The sequence below is a fragment of the Miscanthus floridulus genome, chromosome 2, assembly GCF_019320115.1.
Source record: "Miscanthus floridulus cultivar M001 chromosome 2, ASM1932011v1, whole genome shotgun sequence".
In the NCBI taxonomy this organism is placed as follows: Eukaryota; Viridiplantae; Streptophyta; class Magnoliopsida; order Poales; family Poaceae; genus Miscanthus; species Miscanthus floridulus.
The window spans coordinates 13,905,870-13,928,102 of record NC_089581.1 but is presented as its reverse complement, the minus strand read 5'-3'; the positions used below and the strand labels follow the sequence as shown (position 1 = coordinate 13,928,102).

At 46.8% G+C, this 22,233-nt stretch overlaps 1 protein-coding gene across 1 annotated transcript; it reads right to left on the bottom strand.

The window, feature by feature from the left end:
- Positions 1-467: 467 nt before the first annotated feature.
- Positions 468-4,935, bottom strand: LOC136517581 (LRR receptor-like serine/threonine-protein kinase RPK2). Its single transcript, XM_066511191.1, has 2 exons — positions 1,404-4,935; positions 468-671 (listed from the first exon to the last, which is right to left on the bottom strand). The coding sequence occupies exon 1, from the start codon at positions 4,638-4,640 to the stop codon at positions 1,449-1,451; it is 3,192 nt and encodes a 1,063-aa protein (XP_066367288.1). The 5' UTR covers positions 4,641-4,935; the 3' UTR covers positions 468-671; positions 1,404-1,448.
- Between the last annotated feature and the right edge of the window lie 17,298 nt (positions 4,936-22,233).

Sequence of the window (22,233 nt, the reverse complement as noted above, 5' to 3'; positions counted from 1 at the left end):
GTACAGTTACAAAGACTAAGGTAATCAGTGATTTGATACTTTTAACTGCTATATATATGGACCACCATGTTTAATATGAATTCACATGGCTTTGCTTTGATTGGCGATATGTTCTATCGTTCCATGTCCTCGCGCATGTCAGTGGCCAAGCCTTTTCCACTGACAGATCGCCCCATAACTTCCAGATATATGGCTTTGCTTTGATAGATATGTTTTTCCAATGACTCAAGGTGGTCGATATCCGATCAGGAGAGCAGCGAGGCTCCTTGCGCCGAAATAATTGCACAGCAAGGCATATAAATGTATCCTGTTAACTGGGTCGGCAATGCCTCATCCAGTCATCCTGAACAGGGACAAAGACAGAGGGTGTCGCTGGGTGAGACCTTAGTGTGCCAATAAAATTTCGAAAAGAAACAACAGCGTGGCAGATATCTGGGAATATCAGAAGTCTTCTTACAGATTTGGCAGGCATGTAAGAACTAAGAACTTCCTCAGACATCCTCGATGCTTGCTTGCAGTGGCATTGAAGCGATATCCATGACCACATAACCAATAAGGGTTAAATACCATGAATGTCCTGCTTGACCCGTTGAGAAATGACATTTGAATTGCTTGCCACCAGTTTGTTTGGAACATTACTGGCTGTTGCAGTCACCAAAACAGCCAGCAGCCTACATTCCCAAAAAAACAGAACATTTCAATTTTGATGACGCACATTCAGAACATGTAAACTTGTAAAGTTATTTTATCAATAAAAAAGTGCATAAGAAAAGGTAAGTATAACTATAAAAATTTGCATTTTATCAGCAAGTGACAATTATATCCAGCTCATGGCTCATCTTCTGTCATCTACAAGACAAACTAGCTAAATAGCAAATCATCTGATCAAGAATACAAGTCCTGCATTACATCCCTCATATAATGAATGAATAAGAAAAAATGCTACTCAAACACAGGTCCCATGGCTTCATCTTTAAGGAGGGGAGTATCGAACCGTAGCTGTCCAGGAAACTCACTCAAAATAGTTCAGGGAGGAACAGGGGTGGAGCCAGAATATTAAGCCACTGGGTCAAATACACTTTGTGGTTCACTTAGAAGGGTGATTTGCTAACCTTAAAGAACTTCAAATGGAATTTGAAATTTTCATCGGGTCAGCTGAACCCAACGAATACACAGAGCTCTGTTCCTGGGGTGGGACACACAAGGGACACTTGTCCATGGACACTTGTATTTATAAAGGTTCATGATTTCTAAAACACAATCACGTGCAAGAGAATGATCTAACATTTTTATGATAAAGAATTTAAATATCACTACATCAGTACATTAATCATAATCGGAATTTGTTACTATTTGGTCGAGAGAGTTAGACAGCAAATGGGAAGGAAAAATAGTTTATATACCTTGGTCTCAATTTGCAGAAGGAAGCCAATCTCTGCTTGCTATTCCTAGTATGACGGTGGTCTGAGTTCCTTAAGTCGCCGAACAACTTGCTTCATTGTGGGCCTAGAAGAAAGAGAATCAACCGTACACTTGATGCCCAGGTGTAGAATCTCAACAAGGTCGTCATGTGGGGCCACATCCCACAGCCCTTCTATAAAGAATTCACGAGCTCGGCCCTTTTGTAGAAGCATGCAAGCCCAGGCAACTATGTTGAATCCATTCCCGTAAGGAGAAAAAGAAGGATCCAGTGCCTTTTTGTCTGAAATGAGTTCAAGAAGTACAACTCCATAGCTATACACATCTGCCTTATCAGAAACGCGGCATGTCATCGCATACTCTGGAGCTACATACCCAAAAGTACCTGCCACGCCAGTGGTTGCATGTGTTTCTGAATTTCCAAGCAGCCTTGCTAATCCAAAATCAGAAAGGTAGGCAGTGTGATCATTGTCAAGCAATATGTTACTTGGTTTGACATCCCTGTGCAAGATGCGTGGGACACAATTGTCATGGAGATATGCAAGTGCACGCGCAACATCTAGAGCAATTTTGTGAAGCATTCTCCAATCAATTGGTCTCTTATTCCTTTCTTGTATGAACCTTTCCAAATTGCCACCAGGCAGAAAATTATATATTAGAAACATCTCTGAATCACTGAGATGGTATCCTATGAGTGTTACAAGATTGGGATGGCGACACCTCCCAAGTGTTTTGACCTCTGCTTGGAACTGCTGAATGCCTTGGAATCTTCCAATAGCAAGCCTCTTTATTGCCACCAATTTTCCTGGTGCAACCTCAGCTTTGTACGTTGCTCCAAAGCCACCACTTCCAATGCAATTACTTGCATTGAAGCTTCCACTGGCACGTAAAACAGTCTCATATGTCAAGGGAGCACCAATATCAACAAAAACAGTGACTTCCCTTCTCCTTAGAGAACGTCTTGATGGTCTTGATGCACATTTTCGTGTGTAAATGTAAAGGATGACCAGAGCCAGGAGAACTGCAACAATTGCTGAGGCCGAAGTTATGGAGGCAATCTCTATTTTGCTGAATCCGCCACCGCTACCATTGCTATCAGGGGCTGTATTGTCAGGTGGTGGATTATTGTCTGCCTCACTTAGTGCTCGGGCATTCACTAATGGACTAGAGAGCGTTGACAGTCCACAGGGTTGGAGGGATGGATTTCCACGAATACTGTCGCATGTCAGTGAGTGAATTTTTGAAGGCAGTGGCCCAGACAAGTCATTGAATGAAACATTGAATATGGACAGTGAACGTGAAGAGGCAAGATCAGGGATGTTTCCAGAGAGCTTATTATTGTTGAGTAGAAGCACAGTGATGTCTCTTAGTGTCACAAGGTTATTTGGGATCTGACCTGCAAGAGAATTAGATGAGAGATCTAAAACCCTCAGTGATCTCAACTGACCCAAACAGGATGGTATTCTGCCACTGAGGTTGTTCCCAGCTAATGAGAGAAACTTCAAGCTCTTGAAGTCTTCGAAACTGGCAGGTATTTGACACTCCAGAAAGTTTCTGCTCATGTCCATCTTGACAAGTGCTCCTAACAAACCAACATTATCAGGCATCATTCCTGATATTTGATTGCCAGCTAAATCCAAAGCTCTGATAGCACTGCATTTTCTGCTAAACTCTGCTGTGAGCTGACCAGATATCTTGTTGTCTCGGAAGCTTACAACCAGCCCCTTCAAGTTGCTACACTGTTCCAACAGAATTGAATCCAACGATCCAGTGAATTTGTTGTGATCAACAACAAACACATATGTCGTCTTGTTACCAAACCTGTCAGCACTGAATGGCAAGGATGTAAGATGACCTTCGAGATTGTTCTTTGCAAAATTATGATACACAACAGAACACTCCCCAGAGTTGCAAAAACCCGATGGCAGTTCTTGTAGAGTTTTGGACATGAGGAGTGAAGAATAACTGGATGACATTTCATCCAGCATCAGCTGAAATGCACAGACTTTATTCAAACATGCTGGAATTGATCCTGAAAGTTCATTTCCACTGACATCAAACACAATCATACAATGCGGACAGAGATCCTTATCCAGCAAACCAGATAATCTATTCGAGCTAAGGTTGAGAAACTTGAGGTTACTGCACTGTCCTAGCTCCCTTGGGATTGCTCCAGAAAGTAAATTCCCCCCCAGATTAATCATTTCTAAACTAGAACACCTTCCCCAGTTGTTCGGGAGAGTTCCTTCCAGGCCCGCCCTCGGCACCCATAGCACCCTGAGTCTTGGCAAAGCTGTCACACTCTCTGGAATCCCTCCTTTAAACAGATTGAACTCATGTGACTTTACTGAATTGGACTGGCTAGACAATATGAGAACTGACAAATCTGAGCAATTCCCCAGCTCCGGTGGCACCAGGCCACTCAATCTGTTTCTCGATACGTCCAATACCCGTAGTTTCCTCAGCCTTCCAATTCCTGCTGGAACTGAACCATGTAATGAATTGGAGAACAACCGCAGCGAGCGGAGCTGCCTGCAATTCCCCAGACCAGAGGGGATGCCCCCGGCAAGAAGGTTTCCAGACAAGTCAAGCCACTTCAGCTTGGTCAGGGCGCCAAGCGCTCCCGGCACCGATCCAGTGAACCGGTTGCCTGAAAGATCCAACCTCTCCGAGTCTTTGCAGGTGGAAAGGGAGGAGGGGATCTCACCGTGAAGCAGGTTGGAAGCGAGGGAGAGAACCCTCAGCCGCGGCGGGAAGGCGGCAGGAAGGGCGCCCCGGAGAGAGTTCCCGGGGAGGTTGACCACCTCGAGCTTCTCCAACCGCCAGATCTCACCGGGGATCTCGCCCCGGAGGCCGTGGAACGGAAAGGAGACCTCTTTCAGCTCGGCGAGGAGCCCAACCGCCGCAGGCAGCTCGCCGGCAAGCTCCCGGCCGGGTCCGGAGCGCCGTGAAGGAGAGGGCACCTCCAGTGCGACGACCCGGGAGCTCGAGTCGCAGGTTACCCCCGGCCAGGAGCAGTGGTTGGGGCCGCCAGAGTCCGGGGACCACTGCTGGAGCAGCTCTACGGCAGGAAAGGCGTTCTTGATCTGGAGCAGCGCCGATCTGTCCTGGTCCTGACCACGGCGCAACCCGGAGGAATAAGAGATGGAGACCGCAGCCGGAAGAAGCAAGAGCAGCAGGAGCGCGCAGGTGGAGGCCGTGCCCCGGCGAGCGGTCACCATATCCGGCTAGCTAGCCGACGGCGGCGACCCGGATGTGGACCTGAACTGTAGGAGGCTTCGCTTCCGGTACGGTAGGTGCAGGCGACGACGAGGGGAGACTTACATGGGGGAGAAGGACCGGAAAGTAATTAGCTAGATTCCGGAGGGGAGAAGGCAAGTTTTTGCCGGCAAATTCCTCTCTCTGATCTCTCGCTGGCTTCTCTCCTCTCCTCTGATCTGGTTGGTGCTAGTCTTCGTTCTGTTGCTTCCTACCAGCTCTTTCTTCTTCTCCGCCACCGTCCCCTACTCGTCCAGGTCCAGCGACAACTCTCTTTTTTTTATGCTTGATCTTTAAGGTACTTGACGTGACGATTCTGCCCTTGGAAAGATTGGTTTTGTTTGTTGATGGAGGTAGCTGCGGGCTGCCAGCCCATGCTTTGGGGCTGTTGACTCGTTCACCCCTCGTGCTCATGTTTCTATTGGAGCAAACAAATTTGAGAAGGGAGGCGGCGGTAATAGAATTGCTTGATACTCCATTAACAGTACGGAAGTACCTCGTCGAGGTACCAGAAGTACTTCGCTACTTGATGGCTCTGCTAATTATTTTTTAATATGATGATTTACTTTCTCTTGAAACTGAGACAGGATGTAGAAATGAGAAATGATTAGTATGCGTCGTGGCCTTTTGTAACTTGGTGTCATCTGAGTCCCTAAATTTCGAAAGTGGTATCTGTGGGTCTCTAAATTTGGCATAGATCTCTAAACTTTCAAGGTGATCATAGCAGGTCCCTAATGACGGTGTTATCTCGGTCCCTAAACTTTCAAGATGATCACCGCAGGTCCCTAAACTTGGCAAACGGTGTCATCCCTGTCCAAACATAATAATATTAAAGTTACCTATAGTATTAAAAGTTACTTCTAATTTTATTATTATATTAAAAGTTTTAATAGTGGTATTATAGTAGTAACTTTTATTTATTATTAATACTATAACATTATTATTAAAACTTTTAATATTATAATACTATTATTAAAAGTTATAATACTATAATACTACTATTAAAAGTATTATATTATTTTAATACTTTAATTTATTTTTTGCTGATGTAAATTATTTTAAATAATTTATATTTTCATGATAAATATTATACGAATAATGATTGATTAATTGACACATGTAGGATCCACATCTAACGTATAGTCAGCGTACCAGGCCAGCTTATAGAGTAGGTTAAACCACATTTGGATAAGGATGATATCGAATGCCAAGTTTAGGGACCTGCGGTGATCACCTTGAAAATTTGAGGATCAGGATGACACCGCCAATCAAGTTTAGTGTGGTAGAACCGTCAGAAATAACGCGTTTTCAGAGACGCTCATCTTCCACTATACACTAAGCACCTCAAAAGTAAGCTACATCTGACAGTTTCATCAAGCACACCCCAAGAGAGAACTCGAAACAATCCACGTTTTACTTCCAGAATGCAATAATGAGTACGAGCTTACAATATTTAGACCATTTCATATAACAAGAGTTCCTAGAAATTATTTATTACAATACCAGAGTTAAGAGTGCGATAATTAAACAGCGGAATGAAAATAAACATTTAGCGGAAACGATATAAGGATATGTTTGTGCCCACCAGAAGAATCCTCCACACAAGAGCTACTCCTCAAGCTGCACCTGCAACAGAGGTAAATAAAACCTAAGTACACAATATACTCACAAGACTTATCCGACTAGGAGAAATAGTTTCTCGACTCTCAAGGATATGATAGGCAATATGAGTTTGTTGTTTTCTTTTTATTTATGAAAAGCATTGCTAATAATTCATCCTTACAGTCAAGTTTTATTAGCAGTCATGATTACTTCATTAGCTAACCATTCTAGGTAAGCACCTGTTCTACTTTTAAGCAAGGGTTAAGCAATCAGAACCATTTTATCATCTTTTATCTTCCAGTTCTTACTACGATGCTAGACCATAGCCAAGTTGTACTGTCTCACGAAAATGACGATTTACGAACCAATGTATCCTAGCTAGGTACCTCGAAACACACGTCCCGTTTGTACCCCAGGCACAAATAAGCCCAACCAATTCCACTCCTATCACGGGGTTCAGGTCCCTGTCCAAACTTAGACCTCAAGCCCCCACACTAGGGACCTAATCTTAATATGATGCTTAGACCTTCACCTTTTCTCGCCTCCAATCAATCGGTCCGAAAAGAGCCGAAATCCATGACAAGAGCATAATAAGTCTTTTCGCTCACATAAGCAAGTATATGCTCAGGATAATAAATCTATGACCTGACTACCATCCACAACAATGGACGGTCCTTAATCGACACGAATAGGAAAAATAATGTAACCAAGCTAAGCCCCGTTGGCCATGGAACCCAACCTGTTACACCCACCAATACACATACCATATCTCTGCCATGTCTCTATTTTTCCTTTCATTATTTTATTATAAGAGTAATAATAATCACCTATTATGAATAACGGCAGGTTACTCACGCTACCAAAAACCTAAGCATAGCAGCTATTCGAACCTGCACTAGTAAGACTCTTAGGACAAGTATATCTATGCATGTGGTTTCCATAAAATTCCTGTAATATAAATGCATATAACATATATAAACAGTGATTATAAAAAAGGGTTATGTACCAGAGCTTGCCTTAGGCAGGCGTGGTGTCAGCTAAGTCAGTTAGTGGTGGCTCTAGGACCTCCTCCTATACGAGAATCTCCTCCTCGTACTCCTCGACGATCTCCTCAAACTCGCGATCGCCGGTGGTCACAATCTCCGCCAACTTGTTCTCTACATGCATGCGATGATGATGCAACACTTAACATTTAAGCAATAGCAACTCCTAAACTAAGAATACACATACTAAGCTACTAAGCTAGCTCTAATGACTAAGGTATTAAACTAACTATCATCTTTACCAAGCAAAGTGCTGGGTTCAACTAACAAACACCTAGCTTTACAAATAAAGAATATATCTTTATTTCTACTAATGATTTAATGTATATTGAAATAAAAAGCATTTAACTACCCTAATGCTTAGTCTATTGTAAAGCTACAAAAATTATAGTGAACACATAATAATACAATGAAGCTACCATAAATTTTTTAGGACCAAAGCTATCACCAATTTACCATAAAAATTCCTACAATATTTAACCTAATAATATTAAACACTCTCAAATGATTTAATAGCTCCTGATATCAACATGTATATATATGAACTAAATACATTAATAGATAGAGCCTAATTTTAGGAACCTAACAAAATTTATTTCATAATTTTCGGACACCTACATAATTTTATATAATTTACCAAAGATCAGCTCAAAAATTAAATTAGAAAACTATTTCTAATTCCTTATGAAAAAGAAAAAATGAATTCGCTCGCGCGGCCCACGCAGAGACGGCCCACGCCGGGGAATCCCGCGTGCATCGATGACTTTGCAAAAGAGACCTCGCACTTCTTCCGAATTGCAACTAAGTCATAACGCTATTTTCCCCTATCTCAGAACTTTTCACTTAACCCCCTGGCCTTTCCCTAATTCACTCGCACGCACCCTCGGCGACCTAGTGCACGGCGGTGTGGCTGAAAGCTTTAGTTTGGTTTTGGTTAATTAATGAAACCCTAAATACTAACCTAGTTTATCAAAGTGATTATGAGATTGGTAGCACTATTCCAAGTGGTGAAGCAAATAAAGATCATAACATGATGATGGTGATTCCATGGTGATCATCAAGTGCTTGGACTTGAAAAGAAGAAAGAGAAAAACAAAAGGCTCAAGGCAAAGGTATAAGTTGTAGAAGCCATTTTGTTTCGATGATCAAGACACTTAGCGAGTGTGATCATATTTAGGATCGATAGCCGTACTATTAAGAGGGCTGAAACTCATATCAAAATGCGGTTATTAAAAGTGCCACTAGATGCTCTAACTCATTGCATATGCATTTAGGATCTAGTGGAGTGCTAACACCATTGAAAACATTTGTGAAAATATGCTAACACATGTGCATAAGGTGATACACTTGGTGGTTGGTGCATTTGAGAAAGGGTTAGAAACTTCACCGATGGAATGTTCGCCCGTAGAGTGCGGACAGTCCGACGGTGCCACCGACGCCCTATACAGAAAAGACAGGGGTTCACAAAGTGACCGAACGCTGGTGGCGTAGTGAAGTCCGCCCTCGGTCTCTTGACCGGACGTTGGCGTGAGAATTGATCGGACGCTTAGGGTCTGAGTCCGATCAGTATGACGTATGATGGCATATGTGGCACATAGGGGAGACGTTGAGTGATCGAATGCTAGGTGAGTCCGATCGAGCATGATTTTTTGTTTTTGGATGCTTACTGGAAATGACCGGACACTGAGGTCCTATGTCCGGTCACTTCAAAGCAGCATGTCCGGTCACAACTTAAATGTACTAATGACCGTTGAGATTAGGCGATCAGCGTTTGAAAGAGAAGAGATCACACGAAAAGCAAAGAATATGTTAGAAGATGCTACAATTGCAAGAGTCCAAATCATATTGTAGCGGATTGTCCCTACAATAGTGACAATGATGAGGATGAAAAGAAAAGGTACAAGAAGGACAAGAAGGAAAAGAAGGAGAAGGGGATGACCTTCCAAAAGAAGAAGAAGGATGGAGGATATGTGATCACTTGAGATAGTGATGGCTCTTTGGATAGTGATGACTTTAGTGATGATGGCAAGAAATCTATCAAGAAAGCACTAGCAAGCATCGTCATCAACAACAAGCCCTCCATCTTCGACACTCTATCAACATGCCTCATGGCAAAGCCTACCAAGGTAAAATATGATGTGAGTGATGATGATGACTATGAAAGTAATGCTTGTAGGAGTGATGATGATGATGAGGAGGAGGAGTACACCAAGGAGGAGCTCTTGGATATGTGTGAGTAAGTGCACACTTGCGTTGAGATGAAGAGAAAGGAGTACAAAGAATTACGTAAGAAAGTCAAATTTCTTGAGCAATCTTTTGATGAGCTCAATACCACTCATGAGAGGCTAATGGAAGCCCATGAGAAGCTTGGCAAAGCTCACTCTAAGCTTAAAAAGGATCACTCCTCTCTCATCGAGCAAGTCAAAACAGAGGAAGCCAAGAAGGTGCAAGTGATTATGTCTTGTGATATGGGACTAACATATGATATTATTGATGAATCTTTTTATAAACCCATTGTAGTTGCTCCCACTAACACTTCTTGTAGCACTACTACTTCTACTTTATGTTTGAGTGATGGTCCCACTTGTGATGCCTCACTAATGGTGAAAAATGAGACCCTCAAGAAGGAGGAAAATGAGTTCACTCGTGCCTTAGGCAATGCCTATGGTGGAGATGCTCGCTTGCTAAAGTGCTTGGGTAGCCAAAAAAAAATTCTCTCAACAAAGAGGGATTAGGCTATACCCCTAAGAAAGGCAAGGCGGCCTTTGTCACTCCTAAATTTAGCTTTGTGAAGGGCAATGATCGGTTTTGCAATAGATACAAGCAAGTTAGGCATATAGAGCAATATTGCAAGACTAACAAGAACAAGTTACCTAATGTATCCTTAATTAAATTTGATTCTTGTTACATACTTGTTAAGTGTGTCAATGGTGTGAATGCTAAGTTCATTGGTACACCAATTGTGGGCCCCAAAGAAGAAGGCCATTTGGGTACCAAAGACCTTGGTAACTAACCTTTAAGGATCCAAGCAAGTTTGGGTACCTAAAAAGAATTGATCTTCTTTTGTAGATCAATTATAAAGTCGGAGGAAGGCATTGGGTGCTTGATAGTGGGTGCACACAACACATGACTGGTGATCCAAGAATGTTCAATTCAATCAATGAAAACAAGAGCAATGGGATTGATAGTATCACATTTGATGACAATGACAAAGGCAAGGTCAAATGTCTTGATAAGATTGCAATATCCAATGACTTGAGCATTTTCAATGTACTACTAGTAGAGAGCTTGAACTTCAACCTATTATTGGTAGCTCAATTGTGTGATCTTATTTTCAAGTGCATATTTGGTGTGGATGATATAGAGATCATAAGTGTAGATGGCTCTAACTTGATATTCAAAGGATTTAGATATGAGAATCTATACTTGGTTAATTTCAATGCTAGAGAAGCTCAATTGTCAACATGTTTGATCATAAAGTCTAGCATAGATTGGTTATGGCATAGAATGCTTGGTCATGTTGGAATAAAACAATTAAATAAGTTGATCAAGTATGACTTAGTTAGAGGCTTGAAAGATGTCACATTTGAAAAGGATAAGTTATGTAGTGCATGTCAAGCCAGAAAGTAAGTTGGTAACACACATCCTAAGAAAAGTATGATGAGCACATCTAAGGCATTTGAGTTAGTGCACATGAACTTGTTTGGACCAACCACATACACTAGCATTGGTGGAAACAAATACGGATTTGTGATTGTGGATGATTTCACTAGATACACATGGGTGGTCTTTCTTGTTGACAAGAGTGATGTGTTTGCAATATTCAAATCATTTGTTAAGGGCATTCACAATGAGTTTGAAACAACTATCAAGAAAGTGAGAAGTGATAATGGAAGTGAGTTCAAGAACACAAGAATTGATGAGTTGTGTGATGAATTGAGAATTAGACATCAATTCTCAGCCAAGTACACTCCACAATCAAATGGCCTAGTTGAAAGAAGGAATAGAACTTTGATTAGCATAGCAAGATCAATGTTGAGTGAGTACAATGTGAGTCATTCATTTTGGGTCAAAGCAATCAACACGGCTTGTTATTATAGCAATTGACTCTATTGTCACCCCATGATGGAGAAGACGCCTTATGAGCTATTGAATGAAAGAAAACCCAACATAGCATACTTTTGGGTTTTTGGTTGTAAATGCTATATATTGAAGAAAGGCACTAGGTTGAGCAAGTTTGAAAAGAAATGTGATGAAGGTTTCTTACTTGGTTACTCCACTACTAGCAAAGCATATAGAGTTTAGAATTTGGCTAGCGGTACTCTTGAGGAGGTTCATGATATAGAATTTGATGAAACAAATGGTTCCTAAGAGAAAAATGAGAATCTAGATGATGTAAGAGGCACTTAATTGGTCAATACAATGAAAAACATGGACATTGGTGATATAAGGCCTAGAGAGGTGATTGATGTTGAAGATGATAAGAATTAAGTGCTCTCTAACTCAAATGTGCAAGCTAGTGGTTCTCATGATCACGTTCAAGCAAGTACTAGTGATGACAAAGTGCAAGATCAACAATAAGTGGCTAGTTTATCATCTCAACCAAGTGATCAATCAAATGTAAGCAATCAAATGCAAGTGCTTCAACCAACCAATATTGCAAGAGATCATCCATTGGACACTATCATTGGTGATATTTCAAGAGATATGCAAACTAGATCAAGATTAACTTCATTTTGTGAGCATTTCTCATTTGTGTCATCCATTGAACCTAAGAAGATAGATGAAGCTTTTAAGGATGTTGATTGGGTGAATGTTATGCATGAAGAGCTAAACAACTTCATAAGAAACCAGGTATGGGAGTTAGTTGAGAGGCCTAAGGATCATAATGTGATTGAAACCAAGTGGGTCTTTCGGAACAAGCAAGATTAAGATGGGATAGTAATAAGGAACAAAACAAGATTAGTGGCTCAAGGTTACACTCATGTTGAAAGTCTTGACTTTGGAGAAACATATGCCCTGGTTGTAAGATTGGAAGTGTCGGTGCAGAAAGTGACCAACTAGTAAATATTTATAGTTTTGTTGTATGTTGTGATCGGAGGTGGCCTAGCACTCAATGACACAAGGATTTATACTAGTTTAGGCAACATGCCCTACATCTAGTTAGGGTCGGTCGGTGACTTTATTCCTGAGCTTAGGTGCTCAAAGTCTATAGTGGGGTTACAAATGAGAAGGAGAAAGGAGAGGGTATACAAGAGGTTCGGATGGCTCTGATTAGAAGGGTTGCGGTCGAAACTTGGTGGTCCTACGGTTGTAAGGGGTTGATGTCGATCTAGTGAATCTGAGCTTTTTGAAGTCGATCTCCCCTCGTTGGAGGGAGTGCATCCCCTTTTATAGATGAAGGGGATGGCTTTTACAGGTGAGAGGAAGAGATTACAGATATTTCTAAGCCTTGCTGCCTACGGTGATGAAAACTGGATAATGGTTGAAGCCCTCCAATACTATCAATGTCACTATAGGATGTTAGATGTGCATGGTGGGTCGAGCTATCTTCTTTAGGAAGGATGGACGCCGGTACCTACAAATACTTCTTGATGCCTAGTGGCATGTGAAGAGCCACGCTATGTTCATCTGGTATGGTAAATCTTAGAGCTCATACCACGATCGATGTCAGAGACACGCAGGGGGGCTTACCATATGGGAGTTTCTAGCTGCCCCTACAACACTATACTTTGTGTTAGGGTGGCTGCAGAGCACTGTTTTGCATAGGGTATGGTCCCTGGTATAGTGGTTTTGACTTGTGTGCCATGCCTTGCCTTTCTCCGCACGTCTTCTGGTTCCTTCCGAATGGGGAGCCCCTGGTCGGATAGCTCCAGTCGGCTCCTAGTGTGCTGGTCGGAGAAGAGTGGTGAGCAGGCTTCCCATGAGCTCCGGTCATGAGGTCGGAGTCACGGGGTCGGAGTAGGAAGCAGTGTTTTGGGCCAAACCTTTTGATTGTAGAGACTGCTTGGAGATGGCTAGTGCCTGAAGCGAGTACTCTGGTCAGAGAGGTGGGTCGAAGAAACTGACGAGTGGGCGCCTGTTCTTAAGGGTAGACCTTCTGGTTGATGACCGGACTACCCTTCCGGCCTGCTGTGTTTTAGTTTTTTGGGCCGGCCCATGAAATATATGTTGTTTTCCTAGGCCGAGCCCAGGCATGGAAGACGGTCCTTGAGGGACCCTGGGTTTATGAACTCGATAGGAGCCCCCAAGCCCCCAGGCGATTTGAGCCGAATCGTCCGGGGGATTTTTTGTCTTGCTGGCGGGTGCGCACGAGTGCACCCGCGGGTGTAGCCCCTGAGCCCTGGGTGGTTCGGGCGGAACCGGCTGGGTTTTTTTTTGTGTTGTGTCTGTGGGTGCGCGTGTTTTGAGTTTTAAGATGTGATTTTGTTTAACCATGGCATCGTTGTGCAGCTGAGGTGTTTTTAAGCACGGGGATTGGTTTGAGATAGAACTTATTGATCCCAGCGTCGGTGCACACCGGGGATCGGGCGAGGAAGTTTAGTTTTGGTTGTAACAAAGTTCAATCTTTGGCGTCGGTGCGCGCCGTGGGATCGGGTAAGGTGGAGTCACGAGCAGACCTAGGCATCGGTGCTCGCCGTGGATCGAGAGAGTTAGTTTTAGTTAGTGAAGCCGTTACGTGAGTTTAGGAGTCATGGTCCCAGGAGCTATAGCTGGATGTCGCCGATCCTATCGATGCGAGTTTAGGAGTCGCGGTCCCAAGAGCCATAGCCGGATGTCACCTATCCCATCGACACGAGTTTAGGAGTCGTGGTCCCAAGAGCCATAGCCAGATGTTGCCTATCCCGTTGATGTGAGTTTAGGAGTCACGGTCCCAAGAGCCGTAGTCGGATGTCGCCTATCCCGTCGATGCGAGTTCAGAGTCACGGTCCCATAGCATTTAAGCCCACGAGCCTTGTTGGGCCTTCATGGGGGTTGTGAGTTGTTTTGTGCTACCCCATCTAGTTCCTCACAACCAAAGGGGCTGAGTTTCGTCGCCTGTCCTGATCGCTCGGGCTCGAAGACTAGCTCGGTGAGCTCGCTAACGGGAGTGATCAAGCGGAATTCGGGTCCATCATTCGTGATGAGGTCGACATAGCCCTCTTGTGGCATTCCACTACTCCTTTACCTGTAGCCTAGCAGACACCTAGGTCATTCTAGAGACTGACCCTGGTGGCCTAATGGCCTCCCCTTGATGGAGATTCTGTGGGCTTGGCGAGAGGTTCAGGATCGAACGAGAAGGTTGAGATGACCCAGTTTGCTAGACCTAGCAAAGGCCGCACAGTGCTCATCTATGGTTTTCTCCCCTGGCTCTGTTCGGTTGCTCATATCGAATGAGGCAAGCCACCGCTTTGTGGCGCAACATGGAGTGTTCTGATGCATTTCGCTGCATGTGCGATGCTTAGTTCCCGAGCCCCCAGGTGGTTCATGCCCTAACCGTCCAGGGGATTCAGGCGTATGGGATGAAATGCGCGTATGGATGTATGAATGTTTTAAATTGAAAATAGAGGGGCTTTGATAGTGTTTTACCTTGAAGACTGGAGAGACGGGGTTCGTCGGGCTCCAGTTGGAAACGTCCATCTGGGACCTACGCTTGTCAATCGTGGGTTAGCCCTCATATGAATAGTTTTGTATTTAATGAACATATGCTTACCCTAATGACCTGAGAGACGGGGTTCGAAGAGCGTCAGTCAAAAATGTCCAATCAGGACCCATGCTCGGCATTCGAGATGGAGCCAGCATGGCCTGCATGGGGCGCCCCTTCGCTTCCTACCTGTATCTCAGGTGCTTATCCTAAGTGAATCGATCGACTCAGGAGGCCGGTTGATCTATCCTGGGTGACTCGATCGACTCAGGGAGGTCTGGTTATCTCTCGGTGGAGATTTCATGTGGTGGTGCCTGCATGACTAGAGTGACAGAGTTCGAAGAGCTCTAGTCAGAAACGTCCGACCGGTACCTACGCTTGTCAATCGTGGGTTAGCCCTTGTGTGAAATGTTTGTATTAATGAACACATGCTCACCTTGGTGACCTGAGAGACAGGGTTTGAAGAGCTCCAGTCGGAGATGTCCGACCGGGACCTGTATCTCAGGTGTTTATCCTAAGTGAATCGATCGACTCAGGAGGCCAGTTGATCTCTCCCAGCAGAGATTTCACTGTTGGATCTCTCTAGGTCTGGCCTTGGGAGACAGGGAGTCATCCGCGTGCGGTGGCACTTTAGTTTTTGTGCCCGGTGCACGGTAGTGGTTGATCATGTGGTAGTGGTGGGCCATGGCTAGGCCACACCCTGTCCGATCAGGAGCCGTTCCATCGAGCAGGGTACGTCTTATCTGCATTAAATGAAAGAAAGAGAAAGAATCTCGCCCCATCATTCTAGCTTCCCTGATCGGTGTGTCCCTCCATAACCGCTGCTCCCTTTTCCTTAAGTAGGAGAGGGGAGAAGGTTTTCATTCCGCTCTCTTGCATGTTCTTCGTCTGCACCGCCTTTTCTCCTCTTTGCCATGAGCGTTCCTGAGAGCTATGGAGGTTTCTAGGAAAGAAGGGGAGAGAGCAAGGGAGAAGAGAGATACTCACAAAATGTTAGACTAGAGGTCGTCCACCATGAGGGCGTCGGTGCTGGAGGCGTTCATCATGAAGGGGTTCCTGCCGCCGTAGGAGGTGACGCACTGGAGGGTCCTCGGGAAGGAGGAGTTCCCGTAACCTCATCCCGATGAGGTGGTGTCTTTCCTTACCTTCCACGAGCGTGGATTAGGATACCCCGCGCACTAGTTCCTGCGCGGGCTCCTCAATGAGTAGGGTCTAGAACTGCAGCACCTCAACCTAACAGGGGTGCTACACATTGCTGGCTTTGTCACCATCTGCGAGGCTTTCCTTGGGATGGAGCCACACATGGACCTCTTCCGACTCTTCTTCTTCGGGAGAGCCATGGCAGACTAGAGTTCGACCGAGATCGCTCTGGTCGGAGGCTTCGCCCTACAGCGAAAGCCACGCGTGGGAGGATCGTATCCCGTGTACTCCCCATGTGACTTCAACCGAGGATGGCATGGGGAGTGGTTCTACATTAGGAATCCGGTGGGGGCGCTGTTTTCTGGCATTTACTGGTGGGAGGCCGGTGAAGCAGAAGAGTTGGTTGTGGGGCTGCGCCCACATGGAAAGGCACAAGGTGGAGGCCATCAAGGAGGAGCTGCAGAAGCTTGTAAGGGATGGCCTTGATGGGGTGCGGGTGTTCCACACCCTTTACCGCCGTCGGGTCACGCCATTGGCGGAGAGGACGCACCCGATGCGGAAGTACGACGGCCGATCGGACCCCAACCGTGTGTTGCCGGAGGAGCTGCCAGACGATGAGATCTGGAGTCACGTTGGCCGAGTGCTGTAGCTGAGGCCTAATGAGACGATGGTGGGAAAACTCATACCATTTAATGCCTCGATCGTGCCCTCGCTGGTATGTTCCCTTACTTTGCTCATGCTTTTTCCTCTGCCCCTCTTCTTTTTGATTTCGGTTCATTCCTTCCATAGGGGCTTAGGAGGTACAAGTCCCAGCCACACCTTCCTAAGGGGGCAGCGGGTTAGGCCCGGTAGGCCACCCAGAAGGAGGCGGTAGACGCCCAGAAGAAGAAGAAAACCAAGGAGGTTCAGCGGAAGGAAGAGAAGAAGAGAGAGGTCGCCCAACGCATGAGGGCCGAGGAATGTGCGAGCGACGTTGAGTTAGATGCGTGTCGGATGATCCTATGGATCTGGACGACATAGCCTTCTCCGACGAGGAGGAGAGTTGGGAGGTCGTTGTGACCTCGGTGGTGCGTCATGACCCTGTGGCGATGTCTGTTGGCGAGGAGCAGGAGGCCGCGTGGCGCGCGGAGGTTCCTACGTCGAGAAAGCATGCGGCTAGCGTGGATGTTGCCGACAAGCGAGCGGTGAAGCGGGCGTGGTCACCGTGAGCCTCGATGGTGTTACTAGCTCTGTCGCCGCCTGTGGCAGACATGGCTGGATGGGCTGGGCGGTCCGAGGGGTGGCCCGGCGACTATGCGATGACAGGACCGGTGCCAGCGCCGAACTTGCGGCCAAAGGAGGCCCCACCTACCCTGGGCATGGTCAAGCAGTTCGGGCAGTTTAAAGGGCTGACTGGTGCCCGGTCGATGTGCGACTTGGAGTCGTGGGATGCCCCGCCCGCTGCTCTGGTCGGGGAGCCCCGAGCCAGAGGTCATAGCGACCTGCAGGCCGGGTAGGAGCGGGTTGGGACAACTTCGATCCCATCTGAAGTGAGGGATTGCAGGGCATGGTCCGAGAGCAGTCCTCGTCCTGTGAGTCCGGCGTCGGAGCTGGTCTTCAGAGTAGTGCCGCTTGCCACTCGGTATGTTTCTTTTTGTTGCTTCTTTGAATTTTGGTGGTCGAGTCTTTTTGGAGTGCGGCTTACCCATGATTTTTGTCAGCGGCCGGGGGACGCCGGGGTTGAGCATCACCCTGGCCTCCATGCAGGAGGTTTGGAGGCCCACTCTACAGTGTGTCATGACGAGCGAGGGGGGCAGCAGGGTGGCAGCGGTGAACCCATCCCTCCCAGGGGTGGTGTCCCCCGAGGCGGCTGCTGGTAACATGGCAGTGGTAGTGATGTTGTTGGTGGCAATCCCAATGTTGGTGGTAGAGGTAACCCTTGCGGCCCCTCCTCCACCGGTCATGGTGGAGGAGACGAGGGGGGCGAGCTCACCACCGCGCCGGGTGGAGGGCTGCACGCCCCATCCGTACCGTTGGAGCCAAAGTCACAGGAGGGAAGCGTGGCCGGAATGGAGTTGGGACATGTGAACATGGTGGTGGAGATCCCATCTAACGATAAGGTGAATACCATGGCGGACCCGCCGGTGTCGCCGTGGGAGCTAGCGGTGGTCCAGTTGGAGGCTGGGCCCTCCGACGGTTCATCGGATTGTGACCTAGAGTGGCCCTTCCCCAAGGACCTGTTGAAGGCGAGGTCCATCCTCTGGGATTCCTGGGAGCACCAGCTCTAGGAAATTTTTGGCGGACAAGGGCATGCCGTGGTGTCCGAGCTCACCGAGCTATCCACGAAGCTGGAGAGCACCTAGAAGCAGGCTTAGTTTGCTCGGTAGCTGGTTGAGGTCGACCTATAGCTTGCCACCGAGGTGAGTTTCTGGTACTTCTCCTTGCCCTTTGAATCTTTCATCGGTTGTTTTTATAACGCCTGTTTTCCACATGAAATAAGGAAGGTGTCGTCCCGCAAGTCTCACTTCCTCCAGGCGGAACACGCCTAGATGGCCGAGCTTGAGCACCAGGTGGAGTCTGCTTGCCACGAGTCCTAGGTCCAAGCGGCTGAGGCGGCTGTGGCACGGGCGGAAAAGCAGCGTGTGGCAGAGTGGGCGACTGCTGTCGAGCAAGGGCTCGAGGCGGCGAAGGTCCGCCAGGCAGAGACTGAGGCAGGGCTACGCACGTCCCTGGCGAGCACCGAGGTGGCGCTCCAAGAGGCCTTGACATCCCTTGAGCCAGAGCGAGCTGCCTTGGAGTCGGCATAGAAGGCCCTAGAGGCAGAGCAAAGGGCCCGGTCGGAGGCGGATCGGGAGGTGCTCACGCTCTGGGACCAGGTGATGGGGATGGAGGACGCGAGTGTCCAGCTGCGCAAGCAGGTGGCTCAGCAGGTAGAGGATCTCTCCACCCTTAAGGCCTCTCGCATCGGTGCGTACCTTTTTGTTTTCTCATGGTGTTGATTCCTTTTCCCCAGCCTATTTCTGAGCTTGTCGCCCTTCTCGTAGAGCTAGGAGAAAAGGTGAAGGCACTGGAGCGAGACCTAGAGACAACTAAGGTGAACTTTAGCCAGAATGTTGAGGAGCTAGCCAAGTCCTGTGAAGAGTGACGTGCTCTCAAGGGAGAGCTTAGTCAGATTTGCAACGTTGCCCAGCTCATCATCTCAGAAGTCTTTGGGTTGGCGCCAAGTACCAGCGCGCCTGTGGTTCAGCTGGCGGAGGTCCCAGACGTGGTCAAGGACCTTGTTAGGAGCGGGCTGTTTTATGGAGCATCGGGGGTGCTAACCTCGGTGGCAATGTACCACCCGAACCTAGACTTCGCCACTATCTATGACGGGTATGCTAAAGGCCTGAGCACGGAGGACATCCAGTCAATCGGGGTGAGCCTGCTACTGCACGTGCGGTTGGTGTTAGAGCAGGTCTCTGCCGAGTGGGTGATGGATGTTCGTCGTCAGGACATGGCCCTGAAGCATGCGTGGAGAGGATACCTCTGAGCCTACAGATAGCACGGAGCCTGGTTTGGGGGGGTAATGTCGCCTCGACCCTGATCGAGCCAAACATCGTGCTGCCGGAGAGCGAGCAGCCTACGCCTTCATCGGTCGTGCCATCAGTAGGTGCCGCCGGGTCGGTTTAATACCTTTTTAAATACAAGTATTTAGTAAATGTAAGAAGTTTAAGTTCATGGGGGGAACCCCTATGTAAAACGTTCGTGTGTGTTTTAATCACTCCAATCGGTTTTTTGTTTTTGTGATGGAGTTGCTTCGTTCGGGGAAGCTTGTTCCCTTTCGTTCCTTAGTTCTCTCTTAGCATAATTTTGTTTTAAATTTCTTTCTATCTCATACCTACCCATTTGTTCCATAGGTCACAACTTTGTGAGCCCAGGGCATGGCCCGTGAGGCTCGGCCGGTTGTAGCCATAGGAAAAGGCAGGGTGCGATCAGTCGGAATGTTCCAATGCAAAGTTACGTAAGGTAAAACAAAGGAACGAACTACCCTTTTATTTAGGTAGGAAGGAGTTTCTTCATACAAAACCAAAAGAGTACTTAAGGTAAAAACAAAAACAAAGGGGTAGTAGAGCCCCTAAGCGCCCCGAGCCAAAAAGTGTTCGGGTCGGGGTGCTCTTATAGGAGCGTTCGCTAAGTAAAGGTAAGACTAAAACTTAGGAAAAGAAGAAAAGACATAGCTGTTCCAAGGTCATCGAAGAGAGCATCGTCGTCGTTGTCCTTCAGTCAGTAGGCTTCCAGTCGGATCCCTTCATGCTCTAATCGTCTAGATCCTTGTCCGCTGCGCCCCCTTCTTTGGTCGCTGCCTCCTCGCCTTTTCTTCCTTTGGCCTGCCGGCCTACCTCAGCAGGCGCCTGAGGAGCTAGCAGTCCTTGTAGAGATGGTTGACGGGATAGTTGTGGTTGGTGCACGGGTGAAAGCTCTAGTTTGGTTTTGGTGAATTGATGAAACCCTAAGTGCTAACCTAGTTTATCAAGTGATCATGACATAGGTAGCACACTTCAAGTAGAAGAAGCTAATGAAGATCATAGCATGACAATGGTGATGGCATGGCGATGATCAAGGGCTTAAACTTGAAATGAAGAAAGAGAAAAACAAAAAGCTCAAGGCAAAGGTATAAACCATAGGAGCTATTTTGTTTTGGTGATCAAGACACTTAGAGAGTGTGATCACATTTAGGTTTGATAGCCGTACTATTAAGAGGGGTGAAACTCGTATCGGAATGCGGTTATCAAAGTGCCACTAGATGCTCTAACTTATTGCATATGCATTTAGGATCTAGTGGAGTGCTAACACCCTTGATAACATTTGTGAAAATATGCTAACACATGTGCACAAGGTGTTTGCAGGGTTGAGATGGGTTGAGATGGGTTTCGGCGCTTTTGGAAAAATGAAATGTCTATTTTCTATTGCGCCGGATGCAAAATTCTTGGTGATTGGCTCATTGGAGCAAGGGTGAAGAAGTTAGAAGTGAAAACAAGTTGGTCGCAAAGATGCCAGCGTCGGTCAACTGACCGGACGCTGGATCTGAATGCACCGGACGCTGGCAGGCTGCGTCCGATCGCACTGACGTACGGTGACACAGTAGCTGGAATGTGACCGGACGCTGGCTGCGTCCGATCGCATTCGACCGGACGCGTCCGGTCATGCTCGGGAGCTTACTGGAAACGACCGGACGCTGGGCCTTCAGCGTCCGGTCAGTTTTGATCGGAGCGTCCGGTCAGCTTCGTAGCCGTTGGAATCTGACGAACAGCGTTTGAAGGGGATGACACGTGGCGTCCATCGGACGACCGGACGCTGAGGGCTAGCGTCCAGTCAGTTTGACCGGAGCGTCCGGTCAGAGCGCGTTTTGCCCAGTGAAGGGGTATAACGGCTCTATTTGATGGGGGCTCTATTTATAGCCCCATGGCCGGCTAAAGGGAACAAGCTTGCACATTTTCATTGGCATAGCAACCTTGTGAGCCTAGCCAAAGGACTCCCACTCATCTACATCATTGATTCATCATCATAGTGAGATTGGGAGTGATCCAAGTGCATTGCTTGACTGATTGCATCTAGAGGTACTTAGTGATCGTGTTTCGCTGCGGATTTCGCTTGTTACTCTTGGTGGTTGCCGCCACCTAGACGGCTTGGAGCAGCGAGGATCGTCGAGCGGAGGTGGTGATTGTCTCCGGCTCCGATCGTGGTGATTGTGAGGGGTTCTTGACCTTTCCCCGGTGGAGCACCAAAAGGTACTCTAGTGGATTGCTCGTGGCTTGTGTGATCCTCATCTTGTGTTGGTTGTGCGGCACCCTATTGAGGGTTTGGCGTGTGAAGCCAATTAGCGCGTGAACCTCCAAGTGTGTGAATCGCCACAACGAGGACTAGCTTGCCGGCAAGCAAGTGAACCTCGGTAAAAAATCATTGTCTTCATCATTGATTCCGAGGTGATTGGTCATCATTGTTATTCATCTTCGTGATTGATTGGTTCATTCATCTACACGGCGGTATAACCCTCTTGATCACTCTCTTTACTTTACCGCAAACTAGTTGACAAGCTCTTTAGTGTAGCTAGTTGTGAGAGCTTGCATGCTTGGTTGGTGTGGCTCTTTAGTTAGCCTTTGAGAGCACACTAACATAGGGTAGTGTTAT

Bases quoted from the DNA above. Each gene is read 5' to 3' on its own strand.
- LOC136517581 (XM_066511191.1), bottom strand. From the start codon at position 4,640: ATGGTGACCGCTCGCCGGGGCACGGCCTCCACCTGCGCGCTCCTGCTG.